This window comes from Etheostoma spectabile, chromosome 13, assembly GCF_008692095.1.
Source record: "Etheostoma spectabile isolate EspeVRDwgs_2016 chromosome 13, UIUC_Espe_1.0, whole genome shotgun sequence".
Classification (NCBI taxonomy): domain Eukaryota; kingdom Metazoa; phylum Chordata; class Actinopteri; order Perciformes; family Percidae; genus Etheostoma; species Etheostoma spectabile.
The window spans coordinates 2,392,558-2,411,769 of NC_045745.1; the positions used below are offsets into that span (position 1 = coordinate 2,392,558).

At 41.8% G+C, this 19,212-nt stretch overlaps 1 protein-coding gene across 4 annotated transcripts in view; it reads right to left on the bottom strand.

The window, feature by feature from the left end:
• Nucleotides 1–292: 292 nt before the first annotated feature.
• The window catches only part of robo3 (roundabout, axon guidance receptor, homolog 3 (Drosophila)), a 110,809-nt gene continuing 91,889 nt past the window's right edge, over nucleotides 293–19,212 (bottom strand). For 2 of the 4 annotated variants that reach the window (XM_032533534.1, XM_032533532.1), the window contains 12 exons: nucleotides 18,042–18,225; nucleotides 16,557–16,790; nucleotides 16,184–16,223; nucleotides 15,831–15,970; nucleotides 14,975–15,256; nucleotides 14,035–14,182; nucleotides 12,096–12,314; nucleotides 10,645–10,841; nucleotides 10,362–10,469; nucleotides 8,426–8,593; nucleotides 6,225–6,367; nucleotides 936–1,186 (listed from right to left, as the gene is read on the bottom strand). In XM_032533534.1, the coding sequence (XP_032389425.1) occupies nucleotides 1,175–1,186; nucleotides 6,225–6,367; nucleotides 8,426–8,593; nucleotides 10,362–10,469; nucleotides 10,645–10,841; nucleotides 12,096–12,314; nucleotides 14,035–14,182; nucleotides 14,975–15,256; nucleotides 15,831–15,970; nucleotides 16,184–16,223; nucleotides 16,557–16,790; nucleotides 18,042–18,225 (1,875 nt within the window). In that variant the 3' untranslated portion in view covers nucleotides 936–1,174. Of the gene's footprint in view, nucleotides 1,187–6,224; nucleotides 6,368–8,425; nucleotides 8,594–10,361; nucleotides 10,470–10,644; nucleotides 10,845–12,095; nucleotides 12,315–14,034; nucleotides 14,183–14,974; nucleotides 15,257–15,830; nucleotides 15,971–16,183; nucleotides 16,224–16,556; nucleotides 16,791–18,041; nucleotides 18,226–19,212 lie in introns of all 4 variants that reach the window. The other 2 variants (XM_032533531.1, XM_032533533.1) reach the window with 2 other exon arrangements.

The following is a 19,212-nucleotide window of genomic DNA, read 5'->3' on the forward strand; positions in this document are numbered from 1 at the left end:
AATGAAAGTCCAAATTAAGATTTTGGAATGTTACAAACTCCAACACAAAATTTAGTTTAAATGCTTTAAACAATGATTTAATAAATGAGAATCTTGCAACACCCAGTAACAGATAGTCAGATAGTGTTGTGGGCGGGACATTAGATCAGAGGGACAGCAGAGCCAAGCCAATGGAGAACACTCATTCATGTTTTCGGTTATCAGGCAAATAAAACCGACGCGGTTTATCTGCAAATTGCCAAAAAACAGGCAGATAAACATGGAAAGCTGCTCCAAAAAAATTAGTCCAGGCTTGCATCAGCAAATGTATTTTATTGTACATTTACAAAACAACAAGAGTACAAAAAAGTCAGTCCACAGACATTTTTTTTCAGTTTGTTTTGAAAGGAGTATATGCAAATGGTGATCTCACAGCTGCAGCAAACAGTCCCTCAGACGACTACGGGGGGGGGGTTACAATCAGAGTTTTATAAAGCCTGTCCGTCTGCTGGCCCACTGGGACGTTTTGCTGTAGAGAAACCAAAGGGAACATAGAATAGAAAAGTGTGACATTCGTAGCGGACTAGTCGGGGGCGGCGGTCCCGGTGGGAAGGCGTCCCTCCGGGAGCGAGACCCCGCTCGTTTTGGCTTTTCCACCGGCCCTCTCAACCAGCAAACACACTTTGTGCTTCATATTTTCTGTTGTTTTGCCATCACAACAAAGAGAGTGCAACAGTAGTTTATGCTTTTCCAAAAAAAAAAAAAAAAGTATACATTTTGACAAAAAAAGGTTGGCACATTCAAGAAGACATGAGCTTTTTTTTTTTTTTGAATAATAACAGACTTTTTTTTTTGTTCTTTTCTTTTTCTTACACTGTTTTCGTTTTTATCCTCATAAATACAATATACGTCTCTTTCCCTGTATCCAGAGCCCACAAAAGAACAGCACAGACACAGGTATTTACAAATCATGGGAGAGGCATGAACTCTGTTTCTCATAAATAATTGTAACTGTAAAACCCTCAAAAAAAAAAGAAAAGAAAAAAAAAACATGATGTAAAGTTCTTTGTAGCTTTCTTTCACAGCAACTGACAGAGTCTAGTATCCTGGAACACACAACGTGTCCTCTTGTCCAGCTCTTTGTGTCCACGGTGGAAAGATGGTGGATGACGGAGGCGGCGCGTCCCTGGTGTCCTTATCTCATTTCCTGGGAACACAGACATGTTTGACACAGTTAAAATGACATAGGACATGGCTTGAAGGTCTCTACATAAGAGTGACATGACACTGTCATGACACATGAACCCTAACCACAACTTGTCATGACAAAACTGAATGGCACTTACTAAAAGAAGCGTTATGTCATAAACCTTTATGACTTGTTTATAAGGTTTATGGCACTTTCATGACGGTATCATAATAATAACAATAATGATGTATACTTTATTAATCCCACAAGGGGAAATTACAATTTACATTCTGTTATTATTACACACATTATACACAGGCCTGAACTACACACATGCTCAGGTCCTATACATGCACTAAATGAAGAGATGTCCGAGTGTGTGGGGGGCTGCCCATGGAAAGGCGCCCCGAGCAGTTGGAGGTTTGGTGCCTTGCTCAAGAGCACCTTGGCAGTGCCCAGGAGGTGAACTGGCACCTCTCCAGCTACCAGTCCACCACCATACTTTGGTCCATATGGGGACTTGAACCCCCGGTCCCCAACCCCCCTACGGACTGAGCTACTATCACCCCCAACCACCCTCATGTCACTCTTATATTTAGATACCTTCAAATAAAGGGTAACCAACTTTGATAAATCAAGGCCGATGTCGCCTCATGTGCTTATAATAAAGTTGGTTACAAAATATTAAATAATAGGAAGAGACCGTAATCTGGGCCCTAGTTCCCAATAATGATGCTTCTTGAAGCAACGTTTACAGGGTTTCTGCACGTTTCACCATGTCATATTTGAGACTATTGACGACCTTTTCAAGACCATTGATTGCAGTTTAAACAAATACACTCCGTTTTACATCTGTGTTACAATCCGGAAGAGACCAGTAACCGAAAAGCTGATTGGCTGCAAAATAAGTTGCATGTTGGGCTCATTTGTAATACAGCGACTTATATTTGGACTAGAAAAAAACTACAATGCCACGAAATATATAAATAAAGAAAACATTCTAAAGTGCTGCGAGAGCATGTCAATGAGCATTAGTGGTAGCGGTGCATGGACGTAGGAAAATTAAGACCCGTTTAAAAATATTTAAGACTTAGAACACAATACTTCAGCAGATTCAGCAAGCCTTTTTAAAGGAACACGCCACTGTTTGTTGAGATAGGGCGTATCACGGTCTCCCCAGCTGTAGATAGGGGGGGCCAACGCATTTTTTGTCTCAGTAAATGTAAATGCGCTGTATTTATATAGCACTTTTCTAGTCTTAACGACTACTCAAAGCGCTTTTACATCATACAGGATACATTCACCATTCACACACATTCATACACTGTGGCCGAGGCTGCCGTACAAGGTGCCACCTGCTCATCAGATAAACATTCACACACATTCACACTCCGATGCACAGCATCGGGGGCAACTCGGGGTTCAGTGTCTTGCCCAAGGACACTTCGACATGGGACTGCAGGGCCAGGGATTAAACCCCCAACCTTCCGATTGGCAGGCAACCGCTCTACCACTGAGCCACAGCCACCCTCAGTGCACGCATTGTTGTAGTTAGCTTAGCATAGTGAATGGAATCCTATGTTGCCGGTTAGCATGTTGCGAGTAAAAGTGAGCCAACAAAAACCACAACAACAACCCAATTACTTCTTCTGGCCTGTGTATTCACGAGTACAAATAGCTATGAAGATTAAGACTAGGAGATTTCCTAGGCAGATATGATATTATGTTACACTATTTTTCCTACAGTAAACAGTGAATGGCGATAAACATGTCGGATTTTGTAAGAGACGTAGAGGATGACTTCTCAGACAGTCTACGAACCAGAGTTTTCAGAAGAGGAGCTGCGTGCTTTGGAAATAGAACAAGAGGAGGAGGAGGTTGCTATCACTCAACAGCCCGAGGACGAGAGGCATCCTGCAGTCCTCGACTTTTTTTCGCTGTGATAAAGTCAACTGGGAAAAACGCCAAATGGACCCAATAAACAGCCGTCCACTGAGTAAGTGATTACTGTAAACATGACGCACGGTTATTTTAAGGGATGGATCGACCCATATTAGACCTGTACTCACTCACTTTGAAATCTTAGACTTTGTTTTAGACTTTTTAAGATTGAAGAGCAAGAGCACATGCTTCTAAGCATGGCTGTCCATGGGGTTCCTGGGAATGAACACTTCAGTCATGTGTTGTATTTCCATAAGCCATGCTATACATCAAATATACACAAATCACCAACTGTGACTGTTGTAAACCACAAAAAAGAAAATGAAGTTGTGCAGTTAACGGTCTACAGCTTTCAGCTCTCTGCCTTTCGTGATTCATTTGTTTGGGTGAAAGTCAGAAGGGAAGTGCTGCTACACAGACTTTGCTACAGCGTGCTATTCAGAAATATGCATTCTGTCTTTCCTTTATAGACCTACTGCATACACATGTCAAACAGCATGATGTTAATAACAAGCTATGAGAGGAAACAGAGAAATATATTCTGCGAGAAGAGGAGAGGAGGAGGATGACAGAAAATGGCAGATCTGCGCAAATAGAATGCTCAATCATTTGTTTGTCGTTTCTTTATTCAAACATCATCACTCACTTCACACCCAGTGTCACTTAACGAAGGATCAGTGAGGATCATGATAAAGAATAGAACTAAAGCTGAAGAAACATAACTTCAGGAATCTCAAATAAAGCATGTTCTGGTTTAGTGACATTGTGCTCTAACTGGAATCTAACTAGCAGTCGAGTGAGTTTCATCCATGCCTATCCAACGTCAGTGATTCTGCACACAGAGCTGATGGGACAGACCCGAGGACAGGGACAAGCGCCTGGCTGTCCGCCCGGGTCAAAGGGCAAAGATAGCAGTCAGCGGCACCACAGGACGAGGGGGTAACCTAACCCAGGCTTCCTGTACAGACACCCCGAACTTCATAGGGAAGCTTTCATGTCCCCGGCAAGGCGTGAAAAGGCCAGAAAGGGTCAGCTAGGGGCAGTTAGGGGGGGTGGGGGGGACGTGAGGTGTTCCTTACTGCTCCACAGGGGGGTGACCTGAGAGGCACCAGATACAAGAGAGCTCTATGTGGGGTGTTGAGAGTAAAAGTAAAAAGGCAATTGTATGTGTGTGTGTGTGTGTGTGTGTGTGTGCGTGTGTGTGTGTGAGAGTAAAAGTATAAGGGCAAGTGTGTGTGGGTGTGAGAGTCAGAGCTTATGTGTGTGTGTGTGTATCTATGTGTGTGTGTTTGTGAGATCATGTGTGTGTCTATGTGTTTGGTTGTGAGACCATGTGTGTGGGTGTGTGTGTTGTGTGGTGTCTAGGTGTGTGTTTGTGTTGGATTAGTTGTGTTTATGTGTGTGGGTGGTGTGTGTGTGGTCTATGTGTGTGTGTTTGTGAGATTATGTGTGATTGTGTGTGTGGGGTGTGTGTGGGTGTGTGTGTGTGGGTGTGTGGGGGGGGTGTGTGTGTCTGTCATGTTTACAAGTTACCTTGCTACATTCCCATGTCAGATGTGTGTTGAGGTCAGCGTGGGCTGACCCGTGACAGGGCCATCCTTTCCCAGGATGCTTTATGGTGACGCCTCAGGTTTCAGCATTAAACTTAACAACTACAGCACTAAAAGAACGCATCAAAGCTGCTCCACTGTCTCACGTCTCCTAAAACATGTGACTGCATACTTACAAGAACTAACTACTTGCTGGTAAAACTCAGAATACTATTTTTCTTCCCTTTCTTGTCCAGTGAAAACCATTTATCTCCAAATCTGGTGTCAATGAATTGGACTTTTTTTCTGATAAACTGAAAGATTCGTTCTTCTTTAAGGGTTGAGAAAATTCTCCTAAATCTGAAGCTAAATGAACTGTTTAAAAACCCTTTTGGGCCAACAGGACTTTTACTTGCGATACAAGTACTTACAACTTAGAATAAATACATCGAATTCAAGCCATGAATACATGTTAATAACAACAAGGGCCATTCAATATTAAAATAATATTACACATATAATGTGCAACTTTAAAAAGGAAAAAATTGAAAATTAAATGGAAAACTGAAAAGCATAACAGGAAATGACGGCTAAAATCAAGACGGCAGTAGTGATTTGTCCTTTCAAAATATCCTTTTATCCAGTTTCCTTTTGGTTAACATTCTTTTTTTAAGACATTTTTTGGGGGATTTCGTGGCCTTTAATTGATAGGACAGGTTGTTTTTATTACTGTCCTTATTAAAAGTAAAGTAAAAATCATTTTATTTCTGGTAAACTAATCCTCTGTGAGAAAGACACCATCCGATCCAAGTGTCTCCATCACAGTGAGACAAGTTTCTTCTGCACCAATACAGGACACAGCGTGGGTACTATCTATATATGTATTAACATTGTCATGCATTGTATTGTATGTTTTTTGTATGTTTTGTTTTTTTCCCCCGATACCGGTACTAAAACAATCCTTTTAAAATGCGTCCTATCAGCTCCAACCTCTGACGACCTATTCATGTTGAGGGACATGTCAAACACTGTTTGTAAGTGTTGCCTCAGTAGCGTGAAATACCCGCGGAGCTTTCCCTTCGCCTGGCACAGCTTGTTCTACCATAAAAGACACCAACTGGTCGGGGGGGGGGGGCATCTAAAGGAGCGCTCCAACAGTGAAGTGTGGCCTCAGAAGTGCACTCAAGAGAAAGAGAGAGAGCAATGGGCGTGCACGCTTAACATTGTTTCTTACTGTAAAGCCTATGCTGAGAACACAGTAATGGTGAATCTGTAGATGAGCCTAAAAGCATGTTGGAGTGTGTTGGTGTGTGTGTGTGTGTGTGTGCAACAAGGGAATGTAAAAAGCTCTTTTCATGTGCCTGCACGTATGCGATTATGTGTGTTTTATGGAGCGCAAGTAACGATATGTAGATAGAACTAAACCACATGAACCTCTCCACGGCAGGAAGAGTCTTTGTTCCCATGCTCATGCATATCTAAAAGCATCAATTATTCAAAACCATTTGAGGTGAAAAGACAGACTTTGTTTTCCTTGCATAAAACCGCGGGGAAATGATAAAGTGGTTGGCGTTGCGGTGCGGTACCTCGTTGTGTTTCCTGGCCGAGTGGAGCCCCCGGGAGCCCGTGGAGCCTCTGGAGGAGGAGCTTCCTGTGGTCGAGCAGTTACTGGACATCTGACTCCTGGAAAGGTAAGCGGCCTTGCTGCTGTACGGCATCATCTCCTCATCTGGGGGGGGGGGGGCAATGATGACAAGATTGTGTTTAAGCTTCTATTTATTGACAAGGCAATGCCGTGGCTTAGTGGGGAAATCAAGCTTGATATAAAGAACGTCTCCTAAAGAACGAAATGACAATTTATAGCTGCTCTAGGTACAATTTTTGAAACGGTAAAACACCCCTATGAATTCATTCTATTTGATCATATTGAATTCGGCGTTGGGTATGTTCATAAGCTCCATAACTGTTGCTTATGAAAGAAGGTGATTGAAAAAATACGTTTCTACATCTTCTTGCAGGATTTCTGGATTTTTTAGATCACACCTTGTGTTTTCATTTATAGACACTATATTATATATATGTCCATTTGCATTTATAGACACTTACACTTTTTGTTCTTTGATGGAATTGGCTTGCTTTGTATATGATTGTGTTTAATTCCTATGCTTTATAATATTTTTTTCTCTTTTAAAGTATGGTGATTGTTCCAAATTAAAAAAAACAACTAAAAGTAAACTAAACTAAACACTAACTCTTCTTTCTTTTTTTTAAGTGCTCATATTATGAAAGAAAAACACTTTTTCTGGGATTTGGGTTGTTATTTTGTGTCTCTGGTGCACATAAAAACTTGGGAAAAAAACTATCCATGCTGTTTTTAGTGTGATATGGTTCCTGAATGTCCTCTGCCTTCAGTCTCTGGGTGAGCTGTTCAAAATCTGCACGGCTTTCTACGTCACTAGCCGAGACGAGGTGGCTAGCGCTAGCATGCTAGCTCGTTCTCAATGGCAAAACACTGCTACAACACCCACTAGTTGACCACAACCTCCAAAAGAACTACTTCCTGTCCCTGTTCTGCAGGTATTCCACCAGTGGCCCTCGTCTAGAAGAAGTCTCCCAGCTAATCCTGCCTTGGACTGACCAAAGTTGGAGAAAGAGTTATCTAGCTGATGGGATCTTACCTAGCTACTGAGCATGTGAGATGTCTCACTTTGTAGCTAAAACAGAGACCCAAACAAAACAACAAAAAAATTGTGTTTTTTGAAAATAAAACCATGTAAACAGCACAGAGTAGGGTCTAGGCCTCCTCTTTTATGAAAAGCGCAATGAGATAACTGTTGTTGTGATTTAGCGCTATATAAATAAAACTGAATTGATTTAAACCTATTGTGGTAAACCTCTAAATACAATTATGAACCAAAAAATGAGCATAATATGGGCACTTTACAGATTTTTTGGGGCTGTTTCCTTTTTTGATAGTGACAGTGGATAGACGGGGATGACACGCAGCAAAGGGGCGCAGGTCGGACTCAAACCTGGGCCGCTGCAAAGGACTTAGACTACATGGGGGGCACGCTCTTTCTCTCTCAATACAGTTACAGGGACAAGGACAAAGACATTTATACTAGATAAATACGGACAGTGCAAACAAGGCTTGGATAATACATAAACAAATTAATTAATGCGTGCAAGTGTAACTGTTAATAAGGAGCTGTTTGTATTCCTTTTTTGAAATATGTGATGGATGATAGTGCTCGGATGTGATACGGAATGTCATTCCAAATCTTGGTATATGTATAAAAAAAAAGATTTCTGACCAAAGTTGTTTTTGTATGGGGGAACTGGGATAAATGCCTGTGAGACCGACTTAGTGAGGTGACCTGGTCTCACGTGTGTCGGAAAAACTGCAACAAGTGCTGGTAAGGCGGTATTTTGAATCTGAAAATAAAATGCAATTGCGTGGCTGTAACTTCTGAGTACAGCTACATGTTATAAATGTGAGCAAGGCATAAGGAATGATCTGGCAACCAGTCATGGACAAGACCTGGTGTTTCAGTCAGTTTCATATGACCCTGCTGCGTAACCCCGGACTAGAGACTACTGCGGTGCAGTAGTAGGGCGTGGAAAAAGGCTACATCTGAGCAACACATTTGACTCTCAAGTGCTGTCTTCTCATCCCATTTCTTATTTCTACAAGGAGTGAAGTATTTCAGAAACAACGTGTACTCTCTGTGCTTGAATTGGCTTCTGCTACCCAGGATTTGAATTACTGCGCGACTGAAATACTTACTCTCAGTGTGTCTTTGTCCCGAGCCTTTCCGCTGGTGGCTACTGCTGCTGTATTCGCTTCTCTCCAGGGAAGACAGAGCGCCGTTCGCCACGTTGCCGGCCTCCACGCAGCCCTGGGGGCCCTGCAACCGGTCCTCCCCTGGGGGCGGCTCCGGAGGCGGGGGCAGGTCTAAACATTAAAAAGTGGAGGGACAAAACAAGGCATGGAGAACGAGTTGAGAATATAAAGAAGGTTCAGTCAACGTCTTTACGCTAATTTTAGTGCCAGGTTTCTTTTAACTTGCTTTGAAAACAGGAGAGCGTTTTGTTTTTCCTGTGCATAATTGAGAACCCAAGAGACTAGTACCGGCCTTGTTTTCCTTTAGAAAACAGTGGTCCATTTGAATTGAGCACGGCCTTTCTGCTTTTTCAAATGAGGGTTCTGACTGTGTGACTCAACGCCATGTGATGTTTAACAGGACATCACAATGCAGTGCAGCTGTAGATAATGGTAATTTCTGATCCTTTTGTGAGACATTATTTATTATTTAAACGTATAACGTGTGCAGTGTGTTTGTACGCTCGGATTACAAGTCAACACCCGTGTACACTACCGGTCAAAAGTTTGGGGTCCCTTACAAATTTCCATTCCACTCCATTATAGACAGAATACCAGCTGATCTGACTGGGTGGCTGATCTTTGATGCAATCTCTACATTGCCCATTATCAGCAACCATTCATCCATTCTGTTTACTAATCTGATATACTTTAAAAAACATAACTGAGAACACATTGGATAACCCTTTTGCAATTATGTAAGCACATAATGTAATCTGAAAACTGCTGCCCTGGTTGAAAAAAAAACAATGCAACTGATCTCAGCTGATTTTCTGTCTACAATGGAGTCCAATGGAAATTCTGAAGTAACCCCAAACTTCTGACTGGTAGTATATATATCCAGGAACAGTACATCTTAGCACGACAGAGCAATGAACACACCAGCACTGTAACTATTACTGTCACTTTTTAAGATGTCGTATTGGCTTTAAAGTCACACGTGTCCTTCCTTTAAGGCCTACAACGTTTCATTGATCTCATGTTCATGCTTTAATGTTGATTTTACAATGAAGTGCATTCTATCCTATTCCAGACGGTAACATCTGTACAGAGGTGTAGAGTTGTATTCAATGACTGATAGCGTTGCAGAATATCAGTGTGTCTTTGCTGGATGGTTATGGGGTGGATTTATTTACTCGCTGACAAAGAGCAATGAATAGGAACAGAAAATAACCGTGGGCATAGGGCTTGGCCATATACCAATATTATATTGACATTGTGATACTGTATCAGACTAGATATTGTCTTACATGTTGGGTATTGTAATAAGACATGAGTGTTGTCTTTTACTGGTTTTAAAGGTGACGTCATGTTCTGAACTCACCGGACTGTTCACCCACTTAGTCATTATATCCGCATAACTGATGATTATTTATCTAAAATCTAATTGTGAAGATATTTTGTCAACCCTACAATGTTGGTGTAATATCAACATTGAGTTATTTGGTCAATAATTTTGTGGTATCAGATTTTCTCCATAGCTCCCAGTCCTATGTGAACACGATTCTCTCTTTTCAGCTACTGAGAACATTTTACGTCCTGAGATAGCAACAAATCCAAACCAGATGACAATATAGGTTGTTTGTTCCTCCCCTCTAGTATTTTCACTCCTCACGCCAACTAGAAACGTTAATATGAGTCGTAATTGCTGCATGAACAAACAACCTATGGGAGGACAGTGTTTATGTGCCATTAGTGCCATTGTCACGTTTAAGGGGACCTTTATTTTTGACCCCTGTCTGTTCAATAATAATAACACTTACTGAATTTGAGAAACCAAATGTCTCAATATCACTCCCCTATCGTGAACATATTTGAATCCAAAGTAGAATCCACTCACCTCCTTGTACATCTCTTCTGTATGCTGAACCCTTAGACACCTTTTTTTTCACGCGTGATTTTTGGTTAGGAGGAGTGCATGGATCTGCTGGGGAGGAGCGACTGTGCTCTGTATGTGTAGAGGGAAAAAACATAGGAAATCAGAAAGTGTTTTTTTTTCCTCCATACTGAACAGACATAGAACATATGTATTCAATAACATGTATTCAATGGATATGGATCAGTGAGTCTGCACAGTTCTAGGGTGAAGGCGGACATGAATGTAGAGCTTTCACTCTGTTTACCGGGTGTAGTGGCGCTGACGTTGTCTTCATTCAGAGCTGGCCCCTGGCTGTGGAGGCAGCGATGGGCAGGACTTTGGCACTGCAGCGTGCCAAACTCTGATGAGCAGTGATGCTGTTGGCCGGAGAGGTTGGGGTTGGACTGGGTGAGCAGCGGGCCGGGCGCCTGGGGAACTGGCACTGGACCGCACGGTAACCTTCTGCTGTGGGAAGAAAGGGCAACGTGTTACTGGAGAGAACTAATTACTGCAGTCACAAGCTAAATCTTTGCTTCAGAGTGAGGGATACAAACAAAAGTATACATTTTGTGTATTATTTTTCTCCTCTTATGAGCTTATTTGCCTGATTGTTATTTAAATGGTTAATTGAGCATCTGGCCAAGGGATTAGCCATTTGGCAATTGGCTAATTGGCTATTGGATTGTACATTGTTACAGACAGTGATGAGGTTTTTCCTGAATATGAATTCAGCCTGAGCCTGTGCAGCTACAGTGTCAAAATGCATTATTAAAATGAGACTATGCATCTTTACACTACGTATCCAAAAAGAAGCCTGTTTCCATAGAAGTCTATAAGACAATCAACCTACTTCATACTTGATTAATTACCTAAGTAAACATTTTCATAATGAGTTGATGGTCTCACTCGCTAGTTTTAAGTCTTCTTTAAGACAGTATGATGTTCATTTAGTAAATGTTGCTCCCGTTTATTTTAAAACATACAATAAAGCAGGGGATGTTTAAAGGCCTGTCAATCAGGACAGAGACTTAGCGATGCTAACCATCATCCTAAAGGTTGACTCTCTCACTGTGTTTTCACTTCATCAAAGTTCATTGGAACATTCTGGTTCCCTAAAATGTATTGTTTAGCGTTCTGCCAACTAAGCCAGCTAGCTAACACTAGCGTTAGCTGTGTGCCAGTTTTGGAATGGCAGTACATGCAGCTTAACGACGACAATGTCGGGAGGTGTGCATTAAATTTCCGCTAAATGGCTCGCTTCAGAAAGGTTGAAAATAAGCAACTTTCTTTAGCGTTTAGCTTAGCGTTTAGCTCACCGCAGCGCCGTTGCAACTGTAAATAACACTGGCTTGGCCGCGCCATCCTCCCCAGCTCCACCTCTTTGTCTAAAAATTGTCACATTGTTTTCAAAAAACCAAGATGGTGACCACCAAATTGCCAAACTGAAGGCTTCAAAACAGCAGTCCACAAACAAATGGGTCATTGTCATTGCTGCTCCATTCATTATTCTACAAGATTTTAATCTAAATGACTTATTCACTGCAGTAAAATCTCTGGGTAAAAAACATGAAGAGCAATAATGAAACAAAAGTAATCCACAAAGCAAAAAGGACATTAAGTAAAGCAGATGATAATGTGTTTGTTCATGAGAAGAGTTCAGGGTCACAATGCCATGTGAACACAACACAACCTTGAGCTACCAGTCAGTTGACGTACCGGGACAGGTGCTGGGCATCTGGCTGGCTGAGGCGGGGCAGGTCGTGGGGGCTGCGGCTCTCCTCGTGGGGCGACGGGGTGAGCGTGGCGGTCGACTGATGACTGTAGGAGGTGACTGGGGAGGAGTCGTTGTTCCTCTGCGGGGCAGAGGGTCCATCCTCGCAGCCCTCAGTCAGGTAGGTCCTCTCAGGGAGGGGGGGACACCACTCCTCATCCGAGCTACAACAACAGAGAGCATTGTTACAGCTGGAAGGGAAGAGATGGAGCTGACAACACCAACAATCAATTTTATGTTGCTAACTTAAATTACCATTTTAACCATTTAACTTACATTACATTACCATACTGCTAACTTACATTACATTACCATACTCTAAACTTCATTAACTTACCATGTCCGAAACTGACAATACATTACCATGCTGCTAACTTACATTACATTACCATGCTGCTAACTTACATTATAATAACATGTTGCTAATACATTATGTACCATCTTGCAAACTTACATTACATTACATACTGCTAACTTACATACCTTAACCATACTGTAACTTACATTCATACCATGCTGCTAACTTACATACATTACCATACTGCTAACTTACATTACATTACATACTGCTAACTTACATTACATACCATGCTGCTAACTTCATTACATTACCATACTGCTAACTTACATTACATTACCATGCTGCAACTTACAATGTTACCATCTTGCAACTTCATTACATTATCCATACTCAACTATCATTACATTACCATGCTGCTAACTTACATTACATTACATCTGTACTAATTACATTACACATGCTAACTACATACATTACCACACTGATAACTTACATTACATTACCCATAACTGCTAACTTACATTACATTACCATACTGCTAACTTACATTACATTACCATCGTGAACTTACATACATTACCATGCTGCTATCTACATTCCATTACATAGCTAACTTACAATAATACCATGTGCATCTATAATAACAGTTTACTACATTATGTTCCATCTTGCAAAACAACATTACATTATTCAACTGGCTACTTACATTACATTACATGCTGCGAGCTTACATTACATTATCATGCTGCTAACTTACATTACATTACCACACTGCTAACTTACATTACATTACCACACTGCTAACTTACATTACATTACCATACTGCTAACTTACATTACATTACCATACTGCTAACTTACATTACATTACCATACTGCTAACTTACATTACATTACCATGCTGCTAACTTACATTACATTACCATACTGCTAACTTACATTACATTACCATACTGCTAACTTACATTACATTACCATGCTGCTAACTTACATTACATTACCACGCTGCCAACTCACTTTACATTACCATGCTGCTAACTTACATCATATTACCATGCTGCTACCTTACTTTATATTACCATGTTGCTAATTTACATTATATTACCATGTTGCTAACTTACATTATATTAACATGCTGCTAACGTACATTACATCACCATGCTGTTAGCTATTAGGCTACTTAAACATTAATATGTTCTTTAAGCCTCGACTCCAGTTAGAGGGCCTTGCCGTTGGCAACACTGCGGGAGGCTACGCTTCCACCTAGGTGGGATTGCTGCTACGCTGATAGTTTGCTCTGAGGTTGCACAGAGCGACTGGTAAGGAAGAACACAGCAAATTGTGTTGTTTTTTTTAATCACTGAAGCAATTGACCAAGGCCAAGGTTATTGAGTAGTTAAAGCCAGAGGCGTAAGTGCCATGTTGGGCTCGATACTTAACGTGCCCGTTGTGACAGTAAGTATAAATGATGGGTCAGCATTGTAATGCTAAGTTAAAGACATATATATGTGTGTGTGTGTGTGTGTGTGTGTGTGTGTGTGTGTATGTGTGAGAGAAAGACAGGTAGAGGGAGTCTTACTAACCCGATGTCCATGTCCTCGTGCTCTGGAAGCAGGTTGTCCGGCTCACAATGATCCAGCTCTCCAATCGGGGGAGGTGGCGGCAACGCCTCCATCCAGGTCAGAGACGGGGTCTTGACAGCCTTACCCATCGCCTTCTGCTTGGGCTTACCTAGAAAACAGACAGAGGAGCACAATGATTCACTGAAAGAAGATACTTTTTCACATTTCCCAGCAGGCCCGGATCTGAAATATATGACTATGGATATATTTCCCAATGTGCAGCACTGAGTCAATCTCATTTATTTAAATGTAGAGGTTAGGATAGAAATACAGACAGATAAATAGAAGTGAAAGTAGGCCTGAAACTACTTTTTAGTTGGCCATTAATCTCATTATTTTCGTTGTTTATTATTACTTTTGGTGGAAAAATGCACTTCAAGTCCAAGGTAACATCTATAGCTTGTTTATCCGACAAAAAATCCCAAACCTTTGTCCAAATATTCAGTTTAATGCCACATACAACTAAGAAAGGTAATTATTGCTATTTTTGCTTAAAGTATAACTCGATTATCAAAACAGCTGATTACTTTTTTATCACATTACTAATCTTTTCAGGTTTAATGAAAATAAAAGAATTATAGATAAATATGAAAATACTATAGAAACCCATTTTATAATGGGGAATAGGAAGAAATGTACTGATCATAACACCTGAACTTAATAAAAAAGAGAGGGTTATATCACTTTTATAGACTGGAGGCTGACTGGTTTTAACTGGGAGCGTGAAATGAGACGTAGTGATTGGTCAGTAGAGCTGATAGCTCTGCAGGTAGAATGGGCAGAGGAAATTGAAGATGAAACTAGTGCCAGAAAATGCATTGCTTTTAAAAAAATCAGCGCTGCATGCTGGCTCTGTTGGTTAGCGGTATGATATGTGTGTTTACTGAGCACAGCTCCTCACCACTGCAGCGGTCTGGTTGGGCGTACTGCGCTCCAGAGGGCCCCGGCTGGGGGATCCAGTGCCCGCCATCCTGCTGCCCGCCGCCATGGGCCGGCGCCTGCGTCTGGTTTGTGAAAGGCATGATGGAGGTGGAGGCGTAGGGAGCCGTGGAGGTGTGCTGGGCGTAGGTGAAGCCGTGCAGGTCTTCGTTGGTGGCGTCGATGGTGCTGTAGATGGGACCTTCGGTGGAGCCGCCCATGCTGTACTTCTCTGTCTGATTCAGGTAGTTGGAGATACCGGCTTCTACACGGGACAAAAGATGGACGTTGTGTTCAGCGCAGTTCTCTGGCTTTGTTTTGAGTCTCAGCTCCAGGGGTTGATGCGTAGACTGCATAAGTGAAGCCAAAACATCTGGATTCCCCCTTGGTGGCTGGCTGCAGTATATGTCATAAACCCCGCCCACTTTATGTTAGCCAAATAAAGTCAAATAAAGCTTTACCAAAGATTGCTATTTTGTAGTTTTGATCACGCTGTTGTGTGTCCATTTTTCTGATAAGTTTGTCTTTTTTAGTTATTTGATGCTATAAAAACGGGGTGAAACGTCATGATTGACAGCTCGGATTAACTCTCGATTGGTCGGGTGGGTGTATGGGCGGGGCTTTAATACCGCAGCTCAGAGCGCAGACTCTGGCTCCAAAAATACGTGATGTATTGGCAGAGCCCGTATCTGGGATATATTGTCTTCAATTCTGTACTGTGGGTGGAAGTGGGGACGCATGGTCTATTATCAGCTCAGTGTACTCAATGAAGCTTCAACTTCTGCCATAAAAGCTATTCCTCGAGCACAATAATAATAACTTGTTAAGCAGCATCCTACCATTGTAGTATCTCTCAGCCGTGTCGTGGTTGGCGGTGCAACAGTTGACTGCCTCTTTACCGCTGTGGACCAGGTTGGTGGTAGGCCAAGAGTCTGCCAGCCATGGGTAGTTGCCCATGTTGCCTCCCAGCACGCCGGGCCTACAGAGACATTCTGGCGTTAATTTAAGACATGGCGGGGACACAGCACAACGGCAAAGACTGTCCAGATGGAAATACAGAGACAACCGCAAATCAAAAGCTGGACAGACAGCGAGAAACATTCATAATAATCAGCCCAGTCCACTGATTGCTTTAAATTAAACAGAATACAGGCCCAGGGTATAAATGTACAGTGGCATATCATTTAATTACCTTCCATTGAGTCCTGTTCCCTCTCCATGAGGGAAACCAACTGCAGAAGACAGAGAGAAAGAGAGTGAGGAGAGGTACACTGACAGTTTTGTGGCCTACTTTGCTTTCAATTTCAAATATACTAAAAAAGTAAAGACAATGCTTATATTATCCAAGATCAGCTGTTCTCATTTCCGCAGAAACTATTTTCAAAGGTCATTTTTCCTTTCTTGTTTCTTAAATAAATCAAACTTGCTCCCAAATGTATAAATAGAAATTTGGCCAAAATGTAAATGCCACCTTAGGTCGTTTGCACAGCTTTCAAAATAAGTGTGAGGTATCACAGCCGACAGTAGACACAAAATGCTTTTCCATGTGGATCCCACGTCCTGACCTGCTGGTGTGTAGGCAAAGGAGGCCGTGTAGTGGCTCAGCTCCTTCCTCTTCTTGCGTCGGCAGTAGATCCAGACGCTGAAGCCCATGAGGATGACCCAGCACGCTCCGCCGATGCCCGCGATGAACGCCGGCTGCTTGACCACGTCTGTGATCTGCTCGGCCAGACTCACGCTGCCCTCCTCGCCGCTGTCGCCGGCGCCGCCTGGCATGGACGGCTGCTCAGCTGGCAGCTCTGGTGGAAGAAAACAGGAGGGAGGAGGGCCAAACAAGATTACATAATTAGAACTGAGGGAGAACTACAGATCAGTTTAACATTTTCTAAGCTGTTTTGTTATTCATCCAGTGTTTTCCATAACAGTTAGCTTTAATGTATTTCAAGTCAAACAGAAGAAATCAATAAAAAGATAACCATGTGTACATGGTGATCTTACCCATATGAATGAGCCTAAAATAGGTGAGAAATGATAGAAATAGGGTTAACACGGGAGTCTACAGGCATGGCATTTGCTAACATTTGCTAATTAGCACTAAAGACAAAGTACAGCTGATGAATGCCACTCATTTTGCAAGTATTTGGCAATTTTAAGCTGATGATGAAATTATAACGACTGCTTTACGCTCCGAGATTGAAAAGTTAATGGATCACTGAAATCATCAGGATGCATCCTCTGGAGACCATAAGTGTGTTTACAAAATTCCATGGCAATCCATGTATCTATAGCTGAGATATTTCAGTCTGGACCAACGGGGCGGACCATCTCCCTGACGGGACCGGAGACACCAGCCAACCCACTAACGGAAGACAGACTGACAACGCTATCTGTGAATATCAAAAGAACAATACACACGCTGAGATTATTTTTACCTACGAACTTCTAACTTTCTTGTAGACATCTTTGCCCACTCTTATTTCTATAGCTGTTTTTAATAATAATAATAATAATAATAATAATAATAATAATAATAATAACAATAATACGATTTATTTATATAGCGCTTTACATGGTACTCAAAGACACGCCTACCAATCGGAAGGTCGGTGGTTCGATTCCAGGCCCTGCAGTCAAAGTGTGTTTGGGCAAGACACTGAACGTCGAGTTGCTCCCGTTGCCATCGGTGTGTGAAAGTGTGTGAGTGTGTGTGAGTGTGTGTGAGTGTTTATCTGATGATCAGGTAGCATCTTGTATTGCAGCCTCGCAAACCAGTGTATAAATGTGTGTGATGATGTGTTGGGGAAGGGAATGTACCATATAAATACAGACCATTTACAATGAAAACAGATGAAGCAAATGAAAGAACAGAACTAGTGCCTAACAGCGGAGGACATGTGAGACTGTTGGATGTGAAGGCTGATTTGAAGAGGTGTGTATTGATGCGTGATTGGGATGTTGTCCGGGTCAGTACAGTCACTGATGTGTATGGGTTAGAGTTCCAGAAGGGGAGGGGGCTGTGATGGGGTTTTTTGTCATTGAACGTCACTCACTGATGAGGATGGACACCGGCTGACTGCGGGTGCCGATTCCGGCGCCGGTCACCGCCGCCACCTCCACCTGGTAGAGAACGCCGGGCATCAGGCCTTTCAGCGCCGTGGACAGCGTGGTTCCGTCCACCGTCTTGTTGATGTAGTAGCGCGTCTGGTTGTCGCCGCCGCTGCCCACGCACCAAACCTGTCGGGATACACAGGCGTGGCGCTGCGTTTATCGTGCTGCTCCTTTCAGTCTGAATAATTCTCATGATGTAATTATGCTTTTTTCCCCGGATGTCATCTTTTGCCATTTTCAAGTGTGATTCCATTCTGATGCTTTGGATTGGTTCTCCGGTTTGAACCCATCTGACAATTAAATCTCCTCTATAGTTATTTGAGATTTGCCACTATGGCTACGGGAAAAAACGTGTTCCAGTAAATATAAATACACATTTCATACAAAAATCTGAAGGTTCGAACATAACCGCGCAATGCACAGAATGCTTGCTATCAGTCAAAACGCTCGCTGTGCAACCTCAGGAAACATCTGCAGGTAGGTAAGTTACGTTACTGCAAGAATGTATCAAATATACTATTAAATAAAGTAAAAAGACATGATTTCCTTCAGTGTGACACACCGGGCTTCTAATGCGTAGACCTATTTTAGCACTTTATTTTGCTTAGTGCATATCAAGTAGTTTATATTTAGACAGCATTCTTAAAAATAATCAAAAAGTAATTAAATATAATAAGTTACATTACTTTGATAAAGTCATTGAAATGGTTACAATTCTATTCCATTTTTAAAAGGTTAGTTAACCTACTGTATTTCCAAAGTAACCCTACCAACACTGCCAATAACCCTCAGCTTCCTAATTTGTAATCAGTAGCAATTTAATTCGGGAAATTTTATTATTCTAAACATTTTGTGTATTAAGTGCAAGTTTTGTGTAAAAGGGAGCTCCTCGTGTGCTGCAGCACTAGCAGTTTTGTGCTCGCAGCTTTGTGCTAGAGGCCGACCAATAAAGGATCTCTGAGGACAGAGAATTTTTTCAATTCAGAAATGCATTACAAAACATAAACAGATCAGTTATGTGTATTTATTTATAAGTTCTCACTAAAATAATATGATACTAATTTGTTTAATTTTCACAACAGAACATCAAAATATATTAAAGTTCTGATAAAT